Below are 22,245 nucleotides of genomic sequence, written 5' to 3'. Positions count from 1 at the left end.
CAAGAATGGGCCTGTCATCAACAGAATAAGGAAAGCTAGGAGAAGCAGTTAATTTAGGAAAAAGATATTTCACATTTGAACTCACAAACTTGGACTGATCAGCATGAAAATCAGAAGAAGCATCTACTAGGCATATGAAAATGATCTCAGGCAGGAGGTCAGAGCTGGTGAATATAGATTTAGAAACAATGGACATTGAAGCAGTAGTTGAAGATTTGGTGGTAAAAATGATAGAGAGGGGCTTCCCTGGTGGCGCAGTGGTTGAGAGTCCGCCTGCCGATGCAGGGGACACGGGTTCGTGCCCCAGTCTGGGAAGATCCCACATGCCGCGGAACGGCTGGGCCCGTGAGCCATGGCCGCTGTGCCTGCGCATCCGGAGCCTGTGCTCCGCAACGGGAGAGGCCACAACAGCGAGAGGCCCGCGTACCGCAAAAAAAAAAAAAAAAAAAAAAAAAAATGATAGAGAGATACAAAGAAAGAACGGGAAAGAATCAAGGAACAAAATACAAGAACTCCCACATTTAACAAGTGGCAATACAATGGAAAAGAGCCATTAAAAATAATGTAGGGAAACTGAATAATGACACAGAGGCTTTGCCTAAGAGGGAAGGCGGAATAAAAAAAGCAGGTGGCAGAAAAGCACATATGTTATGATCCAAGTTTTTAAAAAAGGAACAATCTGTACACACATGTGTATATTTACATATATGATTATACTACCATGTGTTTATGTGCATAGTAAAAAGGTCTGGAAAGAGTCTAACCAAGTTGTTAACAGTACTTAACTCTGAAAAGTGGGACATGGGAAGGTAGGCAAGGGGGTGGACCAGGGTGGAACTCCTTTTTCTACTTTATACACTTTCATACCATAAGAATTTTTTACCAAAGTAAGTACTGTTTTTGTAACTTTTAAAATTGTTCATTTTTAAAAAAGAAGGATAAGAAAAGCCAATGAAGATGGTACAGAAAGAGCAGCCAAGAAGAAAATCAGGACAGTGGTGCTTCACAGAAACTAGAGGAGGAGAGAATTTCAAGGAAAACTTAGTAAAGGCTGCCAAATGTTGCATACTGATTAAGGAAATTTAGAACTGTCAAGAGATCTCTCAACTGAGCCATCTGGAGATCACTGCTGATCTTTTTCAGGGGACAAAAGGTGCAAATCAAATTGCAATGGGTTAAACATGGATAGGAGAAGTTCTACTTCCAGTAATGGAGGAGTACCTCCTTTCAGAGCCACCCTCCTATAGATAACAACTATAAAGTCTGACAGGGGGCAGGGCAGGAGGGCTGGCATGGAGGGGGCAGGAGGCCAGCATGGAGGAAGCAGGGGGAGGAATTTATCTAAAAACACTGGAGTGCAACCAAAAGCAGTGAGAAACTGTAGGGAGGTTGGAGTTGACTCTTTGCAGAAGGGAAAGGCATTGGGTAAGTTTCCCATTTTTGAAATGCCAGAGGACATTTTGCAGGGGCAGGGACCAGAGGGCAAACCCCATTAGTGCCGTGTGGTGAGGCTAAAACTCAGGTAGAAACACACTGTCTTTCTGGCTTGAAGAACCAAAGGAAAAATCCCAGAGAGAGCCATAGAGGAGAGCCTTGGATTTGTAATTCTACACAGATCTCTGTTTAACTCATGAAATATGCATGTGCAAGGCCAAATCTAAGCAAGCTGAAAGACCTGAACAGAGATTTTAGCTGCTACCCAACACAGGGAAGACAGAATTTGGAGCTTGAATTAAGTCAAGTTAACTGGTAAAACAACTACAACAAAAATCAATACTATTAAGAGAAATATATCAGAATCCAGAGTCTCTATAAAGTATCACTGACAATGTTGGATATAATCCCTTTTCAAAGAGTACATTAAAATGTGACTAACAACTCAAAACAAAAGGCAATCAATGCACAACTCTGTGACTATACTACAAACCACTGAATTACACACCTTAAATGTATAAATAGTATACTATGTGAATTATATCTCAATCAAGCTGTTAAAAAAATAACAACATCAACAACAGGCAATCAATAGGGTCTAACTCTGAGATGACCCACATGGAATTAGCAGACAAGGTTTTATAAGCTTTTGTAATAACTAGGGCCGTTATGTGAAAGAAAATATACATGTAATGAATAAACACATAAATCTTAGCAGGAAAGCTGAAATGTTAATTAAAAGAACCAAATGGAAATTCTAGAGCTAAAAATATAATATATATCTAAATTTTAGAATGCACCAATGCAGTAAAGAATTAACCTTGCCCAGAGAGGTCCAGCCTTTGCCCCTGGCTCTGGGAAATAATTTCGAAGCCCTCAGAATGCCCAACCTAAGAGTCTTTGAGGGTGTTGACCATGCCAGAGAGTCGATGGTAACAGTATGATTTACAGTGGGGGCTCTCAGCTCAACCTCCAGAGGGGCAGGAAACTAAGGTCACTCATGCAGGTGGTCAACCATATCTCTGTGACCAAGATCCAATAAAAACTTTGGAAAAGAAAGCTCAAGGGAGTCTCTGTGCATACTGTCACATATTGCTGCTTGGAAGAGTTAGCACCATCCATGACACAACTGGAAGCTTTGTGCTTACAATTCTCCTGAACTCTAACCCATGTGCCTCTTCCCTTGGCTGATTTAAATCTGTATGCTTTCACTGTAATAAACCATAACCATGAGTATAACAATAACTTTCAGTGAATTCTGTGAGTCCTCCTAGTTACTGAACCTGAGGGTGACCCTTGCTTGCTGTTGATGTCAGAAGTGAGAGTAGTCTTGGGGAATCCCAAACTCTGCATCACCAGATAGGTTTATCAGAAGATTGGAGATGACAGAAGAGTTAGTGAACTTGAAGAAAGATTAACAGAAATTTTCAAATCTGAAGAATACAGAGAAAAAAAATTAAAAACATGAACAGAGCCTCAGCAATATATAGGACAAAATCAAAAGGCCCAAAGTAATGCAGAGAGATAAATAGAGAAGAGAGGGAGTGAACAAAAAGAAATATTTTAAAAATAATAGGTAAAAATTCCCTAAATTCAGGCAAAAATATATATGTGCTGATTCAAAAGCTCAAAGAACCATAGGAAGGAAAAAAATACAAAGAAAGCCACATTTAGGCATATCATAAACTGCTGAAAACCAAATTTAGAAGAAATCTTGTGAACTGTCAAGAAAAAATTAGCATACACCATACAGATTATTAATTCCACTGACTTCTTATCAGAAATAATGGGGGCCAAAAGACACTGGAAAGACTACTTTAACCCACTGAAAGATAAAAAAAAAAAATCTACCAACCTAGAATTCTGTATCTAGCAAAAAATATCCTTCAAGAATGAGGTGAAATAAACACATTTTAAAGTAAACAAAATGAAGAGAATTCATCACTAGCAGACCTGCATTACAAGAAATGCTACATGAAGTTCTTTAGGCTGAAGTGAAATAATACCAGATGGAAACTCATATCTTCAAGAGTGAATGCAAGTACAAGAAATGATAAATAAGTGGATAAACAGAAAATATTATTTTTCCTCTCAATCATTTAAAATGATAATATAAAATAGAACAACTAACATTGTACTGTGGAGTTTAAAAAGAATATAGGTGTAGTAATAAATGTGAGAACTACAGCATAAAGTACAGGGAGTGGGGAGTAAGTGGACCTACAAGGTCATAATGTACTTATATTTTACAGGAAGTGGTACAATGGTAGCTCAAAGTAAACCATGAAAAGTTAAGGATATATAATGCCATCCTTAGAGCAACCATTAAAAAATTATGCAAAGACAGAGCTAAAAAGCAAATAGACAAGTTAAAATAAAGTCTATATGATTAAATTTTCCCATAGACAGCAGGAAAGGAAGAACGGAGAACAAAATATAAATGGGACAAGCAGAAAACCAACAGTAAAATAACAGACCTAAATCTAACAAAACCAATAATTACATTAACTGTTAAATGATGAAATTCTCTAATTAAAAGGCCATAATTGTGAAAATCAATAAAGAAGCAAGACCTAGCTAGATGTTATCTGCAGTTAACAAACTAAAGACACCAAGAAATAGAAAGTAAAGACAGAAAAAAAATGGAAAACACAAAAAGTAAGCATAAGAAGGTAGGAGTGGATATATTTGTATCAGATCAAGTAGTTCAAGAAAAAAAGACATGACCAATGATAAAAAGGGACATTTCATAATGATAAAAGGGCCAATCTGTCAGAAAGACAAAAACGATCATAAATGAATATTTGCCCAAAGAGAAAGCTTCAAAGTACATGAAGCCATGTTTCACAGAATTAAATGGAAAAACAGACAAGTCCACACTAACAGTTGTAGATTTTAACAACCTCCTTCTTAGCAACTGACAAAACATATAGACAAAGAAATCAAAAAAGACAAAGATGATCTGAACACCACTATCAACTACCTAGACCTAAACAACATCTGTAGAGACACCTATTGCAATCCTACAAAGTATGTTCTCTGACTGCAATAGACGTAAACTAGAATTTGATAACAATAAAGTTTCTAGGAAAATCCCACATGTTTTAAATTAAACAGCACTTCTAAACAACACGGGGGTTAAAGGGAAATCACAAACAATTTTAGAAAATATTTTAAACCCAACGAAGGTAAAAACATAATACATCAAAAAATGATTAGATGCAGCTAAAGCAGTGTTTAGAGGAAATTTTATATTTTTAATGCTTGTATTAGAAATTTAAAAAGTCTAAAATCAATGACCTAAGTTTCAACCTTGAGAGGCTAGAAAGAGGACCCAAAGAAAGCGACAGGAAGAAAATGATAAAAATGAGACCAGAAAAATGAAATTAAAAAATAGATAAGCAATAGAAAAAACTTAACAAAAGCAAAAGCAAGAAAATTGATAAATCTCTAGCTAGAATGACCCAGAAAAGGGGGAGGGGGTTAGTACAGGTACAAAACACAAACTACCAATAACAGAAATGAAAGAGGACATATCACTATATATCTTACAAGCATTAAAAGGAAAATAAGTAAGTATTATAAACAACTTTATGCCAATAAATTCAACAATTTAGATGAAATGAACAAAGTCTTTGGAAAATAAATACAACTAATCAAAATGATAGATTTCTGACACAAGATGATAGAGAAATATGAATTGTCCAATATGCACAGCCTTCTACACTCCAGGTTTCAAGCCCTCCAACCTATCCTATGTGCCACTGCTAGACTTGTCTTCCTTAAATATCTAGTCAATGTTCTCACTTCTACATTTCAAAACCTTCAGGAGTTCCTGTTCACTAACAATTACTTGCCTAGTTTTCACAATAATCTTCTACCATCCTCTAGCACATTCCTGAAGGCTAATCATGCCACTATCCCTCAGATATGCCAACCTATTGCATCAAATTCTTCTTTCACATACTCCTTGCCATCAATGCCATCCCATTTCTGACCAAATCTCAGCTATTCTTCAAGGTCCACCTGGGCGTCATCTCCTCCAAGAAGCTTTCCAGACTATTCCCAGCCCTCAGGGCCTCCCTTCTGGGAATTTCATGGCTACACAACATCATTAACACCGTTGTCCTATGTATTAATCTTATTTTCCCAACTAAATTATAAGCTCTTTGAGGGCAAGGATTTTTTTTTTCAAACTTCTCTACCATGTAAGGCAATTATTCCAGGATTCAGCACATAGTATGATTCAATAAATACTTGAAATCTGTTGAATGAATATATCATACCAAGAACTTATTTCTATGGTTTTTATCAGGCTCTCTAGATTCTCATTCTGATCTCAATACCATCTTCAGCATCACCTCTAGGGATTTGCCAGACTTTTTCAAACAACCATATTCACGAAACATATGGTTACAATAAGCGGAGGTAGAGGGGAGGGAGAAGTAGTGCTAAAATTATATAAAGAGAAATAGGGTTTTGTAGGTCACAAAAGAAAAGGGGACTGACTTTTACAGTGCATTGCCACTAATATCCGCTAAGCATACACTAATACGAATAAGGTCACTGTCTTCTTGTCCTCTCCCCACCCTGAGTCCCTGTGGACATAACAAACCATGGGCTCCAGGCACAAGGATGAGTTCCGCTTATACTTCTGAACACATCTGTTCCTTTCATTCATTATGTACCAACATCTGTTTGGGTACCAAGAAAAGATAACAATATCTTCTAAAAAGTAGCCAGTTACTAATACTTATCACCTCTTACCATTCCATATAAATTTCCCCAAATCTATAAATATCTTAACTGTAACCAAGTCCTATCAAACCACAGACTGCAAATCTATCTTATTAAATTTTTCAAAAAATAATTTTACATTTACACTATATCTATCAACATCATTTGTGAATACACATACATTGAGGGGAAATAATACATTCCCTTTGGGGTTAAAGTCACCAAGTAAAGAACTCCCTCTAAACAAAAATCCTCTCAAATTCCCTTCCATTGATGACTTCCTAGCAAGCTTCCCTTTCATTTAAACCAAACATAGCTTTGTCTCTTCACTTCATCCCCCTTCTCTCTAATTAGATAAATCTGGTCGTTCTTCTCTCTAGACAGATTAAAAGGTTGGGGTGTTTTGTTTTTCCAGTATTTCAGAGTTCTAATCCTCAGAGCACTGTGATGACAGAAAAGATCCTGTGATTTAGAGCAGGCAGGCTCCAAGGACATATATCTGAAGGAAATATAAAACACACACAATGAGGAGATACTTTTGAATATAAACACACAGATTCCTGTAAAAGATAGTGGGTTACTCCAGCTATTTCTAGCCCTTGGCCCTGACCCTGGGTCCCGCAAGCAATCCTGTCCTTACCCAGATTGGAGGATGCTCGCCCCTCTGCAGCCCGGTCCTTGAGATCCTCAGCGATGCCCAGCTGCTGCTCATGGTACTGTTTAGCTCTCTCCAAATCCTGCATGCACCTGGCAGCATGGCCCAGGCCAGCATAGGCCCGCATCTCAATGGCCTTCTCCATCAACTCCTGAGCCAGCTCCAGCACGTAGTTGTGGTAAGACATGGCCTTGTCAAAGTTCCTCCTGTAGTGGTAGGCACTGCCCAGATTGCTGTAGGCGCGGGCCTCTTCTCGCTTGTTGCCCAGGTCCTTGGCTATCTTCAGATGCTGCTCATGGCACTGCACAGCATTCTCAAAATCACCCATGGCAATATACACAGCTCCCATGTTACCGAGTTCTCGGGCTTCAGAAAGCTCATCTTTGGATTGCTTGGCGAGAAGAACACACTGTTTGTGACTGGCCAGTGCATTGGGGTAGTCTCCAATGGCTGTGTACACGTGGCCCAGACTGCTCAGGGCTGACGAAGCTGCCTGGAGAGAAAGGATAAGGCAGAGAAAAGAAAGCACATCAGAAAATGGCTTTGGTTTGTTTCAGCTGATAAAATGTTAGAGAGTTTGCCCATAACCATCCAAACCTATTTCTAATGGTGTTTCTATCACTGGTCTGCAGACCTATGCAGAACTGAAAAAGAGCACATCCAAACAGCAAGTTCCTAATAAAAGACAACGGCAATTTAATCAGTAACATTCAATACCGAATCTCATAGAAACAGGTTGTGTGCCATATAACGTTCATCTTAGTTTAAAGACTTGACATTTCTAATATTGTGATATCTCTGTTAATAGCTATTAACCTCTGCAGCATAAGAAAATGTTGAAGAAAATCAAAATTAATTATTACATGTAATATAGCATAGGAAATTCATAGGAGAAATCCATGCTAGGCTCTTTGCACTCAAAGAGTGCACTCAAATTGCATTTCTCAATTCTTATCTTCTCCCAAAGCAAATGGATACATTAACGGCAAGGGAGATCTTTAGATTGATGATTGATAATTTTGTGACCCAGGACCAATGGAGGGTCCTGTTCTCTTATCTTTGTTAACTCAATGTGACTTCATCAGTGCTGGTTACTGTGGAAGGCTTAGATTAGATGAGCTGCAGAGGAAAATAACGGGAGTTACAACTACATCTCTGAATGTGGTAGTCCCCACGGGGCCTCACCACCCCTTTTTAGGCTCACATTGCTCTTCGAGCTTTGCTTTTCTTGCCTAGAGGCTCTCTCTTCTGACCCCAGCCTCTGTGCAGAAAGATGCTATCTTCCTAGTCCCCTCACACTGCTCGCCACTCAAATAGTTCTTGTCTAAAGAAAAGAACATGAGCCCTTTTTGTCTTAAAGGTTTTAATGAAAATGACTCTATATTGGCATAGTGAACCAAAGGGAAACAAAAATAACAAAGGAGATGTTACACGGGTTCTAGAATTTTACCAAGTGCAGATAGTCTTAGATTCTCGTCTTTAGTTTCTAACTCCTTTGCAGAGACATAAAAGGGAAGTTACACCGAGCTCTCCTGCGCTTCTTTTCATTCAACAACTTGCCTATCCTTCCCTTCCTTCACACAGTGCCTACAGCTAGAGCCACGTAGCCCCCTTTCTTCATGATGCTCCCTCTTCGTACCATGAATACGTGATCCTGGCAGAACAAAGGGTAAACTCTGTCACAAGTAGGCAAGTGATCTTCACCAGGGCCTCCAGGCTAGGGAATAACAACAAGGGAAGGCCATCCCACCTGGAGTAAGGGTATTTCTTTATCAGATGTGTTCTATATACACTTCAGAACACTTTTATTAATATTTCATAGTTGAGTGATTTGCTACCTTATTTCTTTGCCTGCGAAATAGCAGTTTTGATCAAAATGACTGAGACTGACCATCTTTACAATGCTTGCAAACTGTGTATCTGCAAAAGGTTCCATATAGTTTTAAGTTGCTTTTATCATTTCACAGATGTTCCAACAAAAAGCTTGGGGAAAATAGAGAGGAAATAAACACTTAGAAATGTACTTTTGGGGTTTGTCTTTTTTTTCTGAGTGGTGGAGAGCAGAAACAATTCCATGAAAATCACAATCCTGTAGCAATGTGATTCTGGCAGATGCAGCAATGATGTCACCCAAGAGCATGCCACTTGGATGTGTACTGGCCTCAGGTTCCTACTTCGGGAACCTCTTCAGGATCATAAGTTAAGACTTCCTGTTGGCACAGTGCACACAGGCCTTTCTACTGCTCACAACTCCCCTCCCCACACCCGACAATCTCCTTTCCTCCTTTGCTACAGGACGGGGGACTCAGTCTCTTTCCTTTCCTTCTGTAATTGGCCCTCCCCTCCTTACTCTCTGAGGTCCTTCTGTGCCCAAGCCAGGCTAGAGAGCAGGACACAGTCCACAAACCCTCCCACCTGCAAATCTTTGCTGCCCTCAAAGTAGAACACATGGCTCTTTCACTATGGAGCCAGTGTGACTTACAATCAGACACCCTTGGTTCAAAACTGCACTGATGTTTACTAGCCCTGGGACCTTCAGAAACTTAACTTCTCTGAGCCTTGGTTTTCCAGACAGAGGTTTCTAGGTCCCAGGAACTGAGTGTTTTCAAACTTAGCCATGAGCCTCTGTCAAATGTGTAAACCATAAATAATTCACTAGATAATTCCAAATAGTAGATCTGGTTGGAGGCAATGAGCCCTTGAACACTGTAGGGAATAGATTAATAAGGCCTGGGGCAGGCACAGCACCCCAGGCATCACTGTTCTTAGAAACTTGTGGTATGTGGCAACTCCAAATGACAGCCCAGGGATCTTCTGCTTCTGGTTCTTCATTTCTGTAAATGCCAGGGAGACATAGGAGCTCATTTGCTGAAGCTCTCCCAAACATAAGGAAAGAGAGTATTGGGGCATTTCCCCTTTAGGGCTGTGAGGAAAGAGGGAAGGACTACTGCATTAGCTCTTCCCTGGCACCTTCCTGTTATAGGCAGCGCTATCAGGCTGGGACTCTTCACGCAGGTGTCCTGGAAACCGGCAACTCTAGAAAGGTCAATATAGTTTATGAAGCACATATCATAGCCTCTGAAATTAGAAAGGCAGCTTGATGTAGTATAAGAATGGAATAGAATTTAGAGTCAGAGGCCCTGGCTGTGTAACCCTGAGAAGTCATGTCACTTCTTCACCTGTACTTTCTTTATATGTAAACCATTCTGATAATGACAGCATATGTACTTTCCAAGGGTAGGATGGGATCATATGAAGCAGTGCAAGTGAGTGTCCTGAGTAAACTGTAAAGTTCTCTGTAAATGCATCACTAAGGTGTGGATGATGTTTTATGACTGCAGGCCGTCTGGGCTGAGCTCTGTTACCAAGCAGAAGCTAGTAACGGCACCAAAAACATCAGTCATTACAACCAAACATCTATATTCCTATATCAGGACATGAAGTCCAGTGTTTTACAGCTGCTGGGCAAATAACGTGATCATATTTATCAGCTAAGTGAATTACAAATTAATCATTTGTCTTTGTTCCTGTTCCTGTGGAATAAGCTTAGATCTGAAACATGGTTTCAGGCTGTTAAGGAGAATCTGAAGACCCACTATCTACAGGGAAACACAGGCCCCACCTCAAGCAGATGCTGCACTTGCCACTAAGGTTCACACTGCCTTTGTATATTAATCTCTTTGAGATTTTTGTGCTAGAATAGCAGCAGCTGCTTCCCACAGTGGAAACATTTTGGAACATCTGTATTTGAATACCAAAATGCACACAAACAGTTATGCTAACAAACTCTCTGGTTGGAATAAGACAATACTTTTCTCTTTTTACAAGATATAAATTACTTATGTTCTTGCCAAAGCATGATTTCCAGCTGCAGACTTAGCACACAGGAGTCATTACCCCTTGCTCTGTGCCCCAAATATTTGTGGAAGAACTGCACCTGATGAGTCAGTTTCGTGGGACATGGAGCTAGAGAAGGAAATTTGCTCATATTTTTTCAAACCACCTTTAAGGACTTTCAGTTTGAGACATGAAATAGAGAAAGTTTAAACTACCCAAAAAACCACATTGATGATACTACCATTAAACATTATTTTGCAAAATTAAACGTGTTCCTCACAACTAGCATGTTTTTCCCTTTATTGTATGTATTTTATAAGAGTTATATTTTGTGGGATGACTAAATGCACATATAGAGAATATCTGATATACCTGCTGATTGACTAATTGCATGTAGTTTTAAGAAAAGGGGAAATGCACCCACAGCTAGTACCAGAAATACAGTTTTTCATCTTCACTGTCCAAATCCACATGCACCTTGTATTCCTTGCCAGTTCAGTGCCCACGAACCCAAGGTACTGGGTTAACTACCTGCAACCCAAGAGGCAGAGGGATATAGAAGAATAGGGGCAGACTCTGGAATCAGGCATGCATGGGTCCAAAGGACAAACTGTGTGATACTACACAAGTTCTGCAACATCTCTGAGCCTCAGTTTCCTCATCTGTAAATGGAAATATTAACATCTCACAGTGCTCTGATGAGTACTAAATAAGATAGAACTTGTAAAGAGCCCATTTCAAGGCTCACAGAAGATGCTCAAAAATTTTAGATTTTCATTTCTCTTCCTACCCTAACTTAGCTTTATTCATTTCAAAGATGTGGTAGAAGATGACCAGAAAATAGAACATGATGTTATATGTCACCACAACTAAAAACACGACACAAGAAGTGTGCCCCACTGGTGGCAGGAAGGGTCATTATTTTCATACGCTAAAGCATATTACTCGTATTACTCTTCTGCAAGTGTAGACATAAGAAAATTCACCCTTTACTCCGGGGCATTTTGGAATCATTGGTATATCCAACACTTAGTGTTGGTAAAAGCACTGTAAGTGGTCAAAGCTTACACGGATATTAGAGTGTTTTGGGGTCTGTTGGTTGGTTCATTTGTTCATTCATTCATGTACTCAAGAAAATTCTCTAGACACAAACAGAGTCAACTAATTTTTGACAAAGGAACAAACATAATTCAGTAGAGAAAGGACAGCCTTTTCAAAAAATGGTGCTAGAACAACTGGACATCCACATGCAAAGAAAGTGAATCTAGACACAGACTTTACACTTTTCATACAAATTGACTCAAAATGGATCATAGACCTAAATGTAAAATGCAAAACTATAAAACTCCTAGAAGATAAGAGAAATTCTAGGGGACCTAGGGTTTGGAAATGAATTTTTAGATAAAACACCAAAGGCATGACCCATGAAAGAAAGAATTGCTACGTTGGACTTCATTAAAATTAAAAACTGTGCCCTGTAAGAGATACCATGAACAGAATGAAAAGACAAGCTACAGACTGGGAGAAGATATTTGCAAAATACCTATCTGACAAAGGACTTGTATCCAAAATATACAAAAACAAAAAACAAAAAAAATTAAAACTCAACAAGAAAACAACCCAACTTTAAAATGGACAAAAGACCTGAACAGATACCTCACCAAAGAAGATACAGTTTTCCCTCAGTATCTGCAAGGGGTTGGTTCCAGGAACCCCCAGGGATACCAAAATCTGCAAATGCTCAAGTCCCTTATGTAAAATGGCATGGTATTTGCATATAACCTATGCACATCATCCCATATTCTTTAAATCATCTCTAGATGACTTATAATGCCTAATGCAATGTAAATACAATGTAAGTAGTTGTTGGTATATGGCAAATTCAAATTTTGCTTTTTGGAACTTTCTGGAATTTTTTCAAATATTTTTGATATGTGGTTTGTTGAATCTGTGGATGCAGAACCCATAAATATGGAGGGCCGACTGTATATAGGTGGCAAAGAAGCATATGAAAAGATGCTCCACATGATATGTCATCAGGGAATTGCAAGTTAAAACAACAATGAGATACCACTACACATCTATCAGAATGGTGAAAATCTAAGACAACTGACAATATCAAATCCTGGTGAAGATGTGGAGCAACAGGAACTCTCATTCATTGCTAATGGGAATGCAAAATGCGACAGCCACTTTGGAAGATGGTTGGGTAGTTTCCTACAAACCTACTCATACCATATGATCCAGCAATCATGCTCCTGCATTATTTACCTTAATGAAATGAACACTTACATCCACACAAAAACCTGCACGTGAATGTTTGTAACACCTTTATTCACAATTGTTAAAAACTGGAAGCAACCAAGATGTCTTTCAATAGGTGAATGGATAAATAAAATTTGATACATCCTTACAATAGAATATTATTCAGCACTAAAAGGAAATGATCTACCAAGGCTCAAAGAGATATGAAGGAAACCTTAAATGTATATTCTTTAATGAAAGAATCCAGTGTTAAGGGCTTCCCTGGTGGCGCAGTGGTTGAGAGTCCGCCTGCCGATGCAAGGGACACAGGTTCGTGCCCCGGTCTGGGAAGATCCCACATGCCGCGGAGCGGCTGGGCCCGTGAGCCATGGCCGCTGAGCCTGTGCATCCGGAGCCTGTGCTCCGCAACGGAAGAGACCACAAAAAAAAAAAAAAAAAAAAGACTACACACTGTATGATCTCAACTACATGACACTCTGGAAAAGGCAAAACTATAGAGAAAGCAAAAAGATCAGTGGTTTCAGCAGGCGAAAGGATGGATCACAGGGGATTTTTAGGGCAGTGAAACTATTCTGCATGACACTATAATCATGGATATAGGGCATCATACATTTGTCAAAACCCATAGGCTGTACAACACGAACAGTGAACCCTAGTGTAAACTATGAACTTTAGTTAACAATATTATATCAATATTGGTTTCTCAATTGTAACAAATGTACCACACTGATACAAGATGTTACTAAGAGGGGAAACTGAATGGGGAAGAGAAAGGGAATGTGGGAACTCTGTACTAGCTGCTCAATTTTCTGTAAATCTAAAACTGCTCTAAAAATGAAGTCTGTTAGTTAAAAATTAATAAATAAATTGGAGTTTTCCTCATTGGGGGAGTGGGTAATTCTAGGAAATGGAAACAGCACAAGCAAAGGCATGAAGTATGACAGAGTGTGTAATGATTAGAGACCAAGAAGCTGGTTAGACCTGGGAATGGGGATAGTGGTTGGAGGGGAGTCTGGAAAGGTGGGTTTGGATGAATTCTGTCTGTCCATCAATTTGTAAAATCTAATGCATTTTCCATGTATGTTGTTTCATTTAATCATTAATAACAATCCTTTTAATTGTGTGTTATTATTAAAGCCATTTGTGAGATAACGTTAGACTCAAAGAGATAAAATGACATGCCTAAGAATACACAATTGATAGCACTGACAGCAAAGCCAGGGTTCAGGTCCACAGACATCAGACTCTAGCTCTCGTGCTCATTTAACTACATACAGTTTATCCTCTATTGAAGAATTTACAATCCACCCAGGGAGCAATAACAGCCACAGGTTTAAGCAGGGGACTGACAAGATCTGATTTATACTTTCATGTATATCCATGAAGTAGCTGAAAAGGAGGGAGATTGGTAGTAACGACAACAACAAAATGCTTAACTAAAATAACTAATTAGAATACAGTAAGATCAATGTTAAGCACTAATGATATTAGGGATATTTTATGGATATTCACAAATATGCTGGCATCTCTGTTTCGAAGCAGGTAAGACTGCACATCACTGACTGCATGAAGTCAGGTGTGAGTGGCTACGTGACCTTCTTTGGCCAATAAATGTGATCACATCCATGTAAAGCTTTAAGAACTAGTGCATACTTCACCACATTTTCTCTTCTCTTTGCTACACACTGCTCCATCAAAATTGAAATTTAAGTGACAATCAGCAATGTGGGCCCTGGCTGACCTGTAATGAATACACAGCAGGCACAAGAAATAAGCCACTAAGATTTGGGAATTTACTATTATTGCAGCATAACCTGGCCTAGCCTGACCAGTACAATACTGAGCATAAATTAATAATTTTCATGTTCCAGTCACTATAGTTATAGTTAACACTATCTAGTGGTTCAATTATTTGAATTACCATAGGTTTCCGGGTGATGAAATTTTAGTCATTTTTATAGAAAAACTAAATTTGAGGAGAGTTAGGTACTAAAACCAGAAACTTAGCTAATCTTTAAAAATCTGTATTAACCCAGATACAAGGGTCTACCTGGTAGTAATTTACCCACATTGCAGATCTATTTAGCAGGAATCAATAGCCACCCAAACACAAACCTGTAGAAACAGAAGACTGAATCATGTTCTGTGCGGTCTATACACTTCCTACAGTCTTAAATAACATTCATTCCCTATCTAATGAGTGTACTATAGCCTGAAAAATCTACCCTTAGTCAGCAACTGAGTTGATAAAGTAATTCTGTATAAAAAGTTAAATGATAGCCATGAATGTCTAGAGTTGCTTACTCAATAGCCACACAAAAACAACTGTACAAAAATAATCAAAAAATGTATAATCTATAATGTTGAGGACATTGTCCATGATTCCACCTGATGTCATCTTTATAAGGACCAGTGGAAAAATTTCTTTCAGATTTCAATGCAGCTGCTATGGTTTTATCTTAAGAAAAATGTGAATCATATAAGCGGTCATGTTTACCTTTTTGTTTGAGTCACCAGGAAGCTTATGATTTAATACAGAGCCTCCTTTTAACAGCCAGATAGAATCCCATAATATGTTCAAACTCTACCCTGGCTTCAGCATATGATATGATCCTAATCCTCTCATTACTCTGATTTCTTCCCTTTGCTGTTTTGTTTCCTGCTCCCACAAATCCTTCTTGGATTACAATAGAGAAAAAACAAATCAGCAAAACAAAAACAAAAAACAGTTAAATGTTAAGGCTCTTGGTAGGGAGAAAGCTCCTGAAATGGGATCTCTAAGAATTGTGAACTCACAGCCACAGCCTGAAGAAGAGATTTAAATACCACATAAACAGGGAAATTTTTAATTACATGGCCTTTAGTAGTCTTCAATCATTTCATGCTGTACATGCTCAATAACTGCTGTTGGGTTTATCAGTCCAACCAGTTTGTCCCAATTCCTAAACTCAGCGTTGGAGGAATATTCTGCAGTTGTTACTAAAAAGTAAGACAGTGATTTGTGTACATCTGAATTCTTTCTACCATATTACTGTACCATAGTTGGAATAGTTGGTATGAATCTATTACTATGAGCTTAGAGAGAAGTTAGTGACAGTTATAGCTTCTCCATAGGTAACCTGTCAGCTTTTCCTAATACTGTGGGGCCAGAGGAGCTTTCACAATAATTATTTTTATCAGAACTATATTAGGGTTGGAAGAATAATACAATGTCAGAAAGATCTATTACCTAGACCTAAGAGTTGCTATCACAGGTGATAAATTACTTATAATGCCCAGCATTAATATAGCAAAGTTTTCAAACCAAGTATTTGTAAATGTCCTTCGCAGATGCAAATTAACAGATTAATAAGGAAACAAGCTTTCTTGTTTGAGAAGCTGGGATGACAGATTAGCTATTAAGAGCAATTTATAGGTCATAAGATATGAAAGTTGGCAAGAAACACTACCTCTGCTGGCTCTATAAATAGTAAAACTGCATTTAGTTTCCCAAAGGTATCCTGTTAGACATTTTAATTATACCATAAAAACTGCCAGAATTTATAATGAATTCATTTTTTTAACTTGATGCTCCATGTAAACTTGATTTAATACAACAGGCATCTGTGCTATGTGCTGTAACTGCCAAGTTGCAGCCAACGCAAGAGTGTGTGCTACTTCCTCATGAAGGACTGCAAATGATGAGGTTGATGCTGAACGACAGAGGAAAGAAGATGTTCCTCCCTAACACCTCTTCCAGGTTACTTAAGGATTCTCCTCCCTCCTTTACAACTTAACACCTTCCACTGCAGCCATATGCTATCCCTTTAGAGAGATTTTTATAAAGAATTCCATTCTACATAGCTCTTCGGCCACAAGATGATGACCAAGTAATAATCTTAGAGTCTTGGTAGTCCTATTAGGGAGTTGAGTGTGATTAGGGATAAATTCTCTCAGTCACTTGAAATAATCAATTAAGATGATTTTTGGAAAGTTATTTCCCACTCTCAGTTTCACCTACATCTTCAGTTTTATTTGGGGGAGTGACAGGCAGATAACTTAGTTTCAAATTAGTTTTTTACGACATAACTCACTCAAGTTTCTTATGTAATAATTTGACCTGGGTTAAGAGACATTCTACCATAGTGCTGTTTTAGTCCAGTCAAAACTATTCCATTCCACACTTGCCAGCCAACCTGAATTTTAGTAGACTATAAAACATCGTTTTGTAGGGAGTTGGAATGTAGTCAATCACCCTTTGAAGATCGAATCATAAAATCTGGCTTTGGCTGAGCAGGATATAATGGAGAAATGTGGAGAGAAAGAAAGATGGAAAACACATATGTGTTCAAGTACAAATACAAGAGGCAGAAGAGACATTTCTTGGAAGGAAGAAAACCCAAGAAAAGGACAGCTTATTTGCTAGGACAAGCAGATAACAATTTAAACAAGAAATCTTTTAATTGGATGGAAAGGAGTCCTCAAGGATCCTGGAAAGATGTTAGGAAATTAAGAAACAACTGAGAACTTCTGCTACCATCCATGAAGGAATATCATTATGAACCTCCCACTTTAAATAACAGGCCCTAATGCAGGCTGAGGGCTTCTGAAATTCATGGCTTCTAACTGTTCAGGAATAAATGGTCCACAATCTCAGCTCTCTGTACTTTCACTCAGCCTGGCAGATTCAACTTCTATCCCTATTGGATGATTCCAAACTCAGATTTCAGAATAAGAGACAGAGGATTTTAGAGCTGGAAGAGGCCTTATAGATCACCTAATTTCATTGGTTTTCAAACTTTGTTTAAATCAAATTAAAAATACAGGGCTTCCCTGGTGGCGCAGTGATTAAGAGTTCACCTGCCAATGCAGGGGACACGGGTTCGAGCCCTGGTCCAGGAAGATCCCACATGCCGAGGAGCAACTAAGCCCGTGCGCCATAACTACTGAAGCCCATGCGCCTAGAGCCCATGCTCTGCCACAAGAGAAGCCACCCAATGAGAAGCCCGCGCACCGCAACGAAGAGTAGCCTCCACTCAAGGCAACTAGAGAAAAGCCTGCGGGCAGCAACAAAGACCCAACACAGCCAAAAATTTTTAAAATTAATTTATTTTTAAAAATATATTAAAAATACATGTGATTTACGTGATTAAAAGTGTTGTTGTTTAGGTTACTTAGACTAGGATGCACTTTTCTCCCCAGCACCCTTGGGAGAATCTATGGCACCCTGCAGGTTTGAAAACCACTTACCAATGTTACTTCCCAATGTCTTTAGATATAGAAACTAAGACCAAGAGATGTCAAGTACCTTGGCAGCAGGTCAACCTGCTAATGACCAGTAAAGGCAGGACTAGAGCCCAAATCTTCAGGCCCCCAGCTGTTACCCTCCTCACTGTGCTTTGCCTGCATTCCATCACACCATCTCACAGTCACCTCAAACTCAAGCCCTCACTGCCTTTCCTAAGTCTGCCTTGTGATTTCCATGATTAATGAAAGAAGTGAACGTTATCACTATTTCTTCCAACAACTAGTTAAAAGCTCAGTGTTAGCACTGACTTTTTCCTTTCTTTTGGCCCTCATATTCAGCAGCCACCCAAGACCAGCTTTATTAGACTTGTGAAATTATAATTTTACTAGTTTTTATTTAATAATCTTCACTTTAATGCCAATTATTTATATAAGAGAACCACTTAGAATTAATTTCTGACAGTGTTATTTTAAATAATAAATATTATCTTTAAAGTTATGTGACGATGTTAACAGATGAGGTTTGTAATGTATTTTAAATACATACTGCTCTTCCCTCTAAAATCCAAGCCAGCTATTTAGTGACAAATTCAGTGGCAAACTTTAATAACTTCAGTAAAACTTTAGTAACTTTTCTAACAGCTACTGATTCTGTCTCCTGAATAATAATGAACTTAGTATTAGTAATTCCAGGGTAACACAGCGACTAGAACTGTCTAGGTTTAAATTCTGTCTCTGCTGGACATCTTCCTGACTCTTTGTCCTTGTTTCCTTATCTATAAAGTAGAGGTAATGATATCTATCTCTTGGGATGGTTTTAAGCATATACTTAAAGAGCTTAGAATTGTGCCTGGCACATTACAAGTATTTAATTACTGCTAGCTGTTATTATAGATGCTAAATACCAATAAAATTGAGTAAATTAATTTTAAAGTCATATATTTACATTAATTTAACCTGTTTTGCACATTTATTTAAAATTTAAATGTACTAAATTAGTGCCTGCCTTCCTCTCTCTCATTATATTAATTTAAAAACCTGAAAATGTCATTTCCCTTGTGTGACATTTGTCACTGTTCCTTTGGCACAGAAATTATTTGGGCATGCAAGCACATAAACATTCCTTTTTGGGAATCCCCAAAGAAAGAAGACATCACACCAAGATCTAAAAAAGGAACACAGTAAGTTCACTGAAGAAAAACTAAAATTTTAATTAAGATCCTAAATTACATTTTAAAATATTAGCTTATTATAAAAATATCCAAACTGATAGGTTTGGATTAAATACAGGTTACACTGATAGATAAAATTTTTAATTACAACTGTGACCAAATTCTTCATCCTATTAGTTATTAAATTTGTTTTTCAGTGGTATGCTTGTTTGGATAAAAGTGAATATCAGAAAATGTACTAAAGTGTTAAAGGAACTATGTTCTAAAGCAAAAAGACACGATTCATATATTTTCTATTTAAAGCAATAAGAAAAGATACAGGATATGGGTGAAGGGAAGAGGAACACAGCATGCAATAGGTCAGACTGGGCCTTCTTGAAGCCAGGAGTTGTCTTATTCATCTCTGAAACTTCAGAGTCTATCATAATGCCTGGCACATAGCAGACACACAGCAAACACTTGAAGAACAAACCAAACTGACAGTCATGGGACTTTCAGTCTGCACAAGGATATAAAAGAAGAAAACTCCATCCTCCAAGGTAAGAATGACAGAATGAATGTGTGGTACCAATACCTTAACCTCTAGTTCTATTTAAGCAAAATTCTGATGCACTAAAACTTTCCTACAGCTCTAAGAATAGGAGGTCCATAGACACAGGTGTTTCTCAGCTGCCACTTTGGCGTCTGTATACCTAGAACTCACAGTCCTTCATCTCTGTCCTTGTTCTTCTACCTGCTGCTGCTCATCTAATCAGTCACATTCATGCTAAGTCTTATGAAATCTTCTCCCTTTTACCTTTAAATTGTTCACATGAGACATGAAATGATTAAACAGGAGCAACTATTATTTTTATTATAATACTATTTTTCCTAGGAATGATTATAATGGTACCCCCAATTGGAGTCTAGGAATTTAATCTGGAAGCCATTGAAATATTTCTTAGAAAAAATATATCACAATAATAAGTATGATTATTATTCATTGAGAGCCAGCCATCCCACATTTCATCAAATCAAAGTTGCCATCAGTTTAAGAAGCACTTTACAATATGTACCACAAATAAAGGGACCAAAACGTTACAATTAAACAATGAGAGAACGCTTTCTTATTGATTGTAAAATCATCCTAGAGATTATCATACTAAGCGAAGTAAGTCAGAAAGAGAAAGAAAAATACCACATGATATCACTTATATGTGGAATCTAAAATACAACACAAATGAACATATCTACAGAACAGAAACAGACTCACAGATAGAGAACAGACTTGTGGTTGCCAAGGAGAGTGGGGAAGGGAAGGATTGGGAGTTTGGGATTAGCAGATGCAAACTATTATATATAGGATGAATAAACAACAAGGTCCTACTGTATAGCACAGGGAACTACATTCAATATCCTATGATAAACCATAATGGAAAAGAATATGAAAAAGAATATATATACGTATAACTGAGTCACTTTGCTATACAGCAGAAATTAACAACGTAAATCAACCATATCACAATAAAATTTAAGAAAAATTTTTTAAAATCATCCTGATTTCAGAGATACTAAAACACAAAAAAATGTGTATTTCAGAGTCAATAAATTATGATATATCAGGTGCCTTATTTACATCATCCCAAATCCCCACAAGACCTCTCAGAGGTAGGAATTTTTACCTTTATTTTGCAGATGAGGAAACAGACCACATTAAGCAATTGCTCCAAAGTCAAGGTAACTAATAAAATGACAAGGTTGGGTTTTAAACGTAGGCCTACCTGACTGCAAATCTGAATATTTCCATCATACGGCACTTCCTCCTCCAGAAATCTCAGACAATAAATGAGGAAAACAGCAAGAGCACTTGTTCTGAAAGGGACTAGTTATTATTGCTGTTCACAATTAGGTGCTTAGAACAGCTTAGCAGGCAGGTGTTTCTAATTTGCAATATTTAATAAAAATGGCTATTGTCAAATTCTATCACAACTGAATACAGACTCAGAATTTTTCCAGAACCAAAGGAAAAAATAACCTGCAACAATTAGCCTACATTGTTGTTTTCTGAGTAAAATAATGTTTTACTCTCTACCTCCTAGATATAAAAACTACCTCTGGATGGCTTCAAGTTTGCCAACCAACCTTTGAGTCTCAAAAGAGATGTATTTTATTTGATTAATATTATCCTCAGGATTATATATAAATGCTGAGATACGAAATGAAAAGTTTAGGAATGTGCCAAGTCTAGGACTGGTTAATGTGTCTGGCATGCCTGAAAAATCCCAGAAAGCTGCTCCCAAATGTCTGCAATTACAGGCATTCGAATGATGTGTTATGATTCAGGTTTAAGTTTATTCCATTTAGGGACAGAGATGGTTTTCAACAGTGATATTGGGCTACGAGTTCAGGCAGGACCGTTTAAATGTGCCTTAGTAATAATGTATGTGTGCTGGGAGAAAGAAAGAACAGGAAAAAAGAATTAGCCCAACTTTTCAAATGGCAGGGTCTATTTCCAGAAGGTTCCATTCAAAGTATTATGGTATTAAATAGAAACTGCCGTAAGTTGTATAGTTTTATGGAAACCTCAGAAGCCTCTTTCCGAAAAAAATCTGGGATTAGAATGGATTGGTTTACCTTGCTCATAGTAAATGGTGAAAGGGGAGGTGATGATTCGGTCACCGTTAAAGAGAAAAAGCAGTGGGAAGGAGAAGATGAAGTGGTGAGTGATGACACTTCTGTCGATGCCCCCTTCTAGATGGGGGTGGAATACAGCCTTTTCCTGCTCTGGCTTCTGCCCAAGAAAGTAGCAGCACATTTTCCCCAAAATAAAGCACATGTTGTATCATATTTTATTACACGCAAAGCTTATTTTACCTAATTTTTATAGTTCAGAAGAAGAGGAAATGAAGGAGAAAACAGGAGGATAAATAAAGTTTTGCT

The 22,245-nt window shown here is 38.0% G+C and overlaps 1 protein-coding gene across 3 annotated transcripts in view; it reads right to left on the bottom strand.

Moving 5' to 3' along the window:
* Window positions 1-22,245, bottom strand: part of TTC28 (tetratricopeptide repeat domain 28) — a 590,731-nt gene that overhangs the window by 155,519 nt on the left and 412,967 nt on the right. For all 3 annotated transcript variants that reach the window (XM_004283800.4, XM_033412749.2, XM_033412750.2), the window contains one exon: window positions 6,812-7,319. In XM_004283800.4, the coding sequence (XP_004283848.1) occupies window positions 6,812-7,319 (508 nt within the window). The remainder of the gene's footprint in view (window positions 1-6,811; window positions 7,320-22,245) is intronic.

The sequence above is a fragment of the Orcinus orca genome, chromosome 15 (assembly GCF_937001465.1).
Source record: "Orcinus orca chromosome 15, mOrcOrc1.1, whole genome shotgun sequence".
Classification (NCBI taxonomy): domain Eukaryota; kingdom Metazoa; phylum Chordata; class Mammalia; order Artiodactyla; family Delphinidae; genus Orcinus; species Orcinus orca.
Note: the sequence above shows the minus strand (reverse complement) of the source record. Positions and strands in the feature narration are given on the sequence as shown.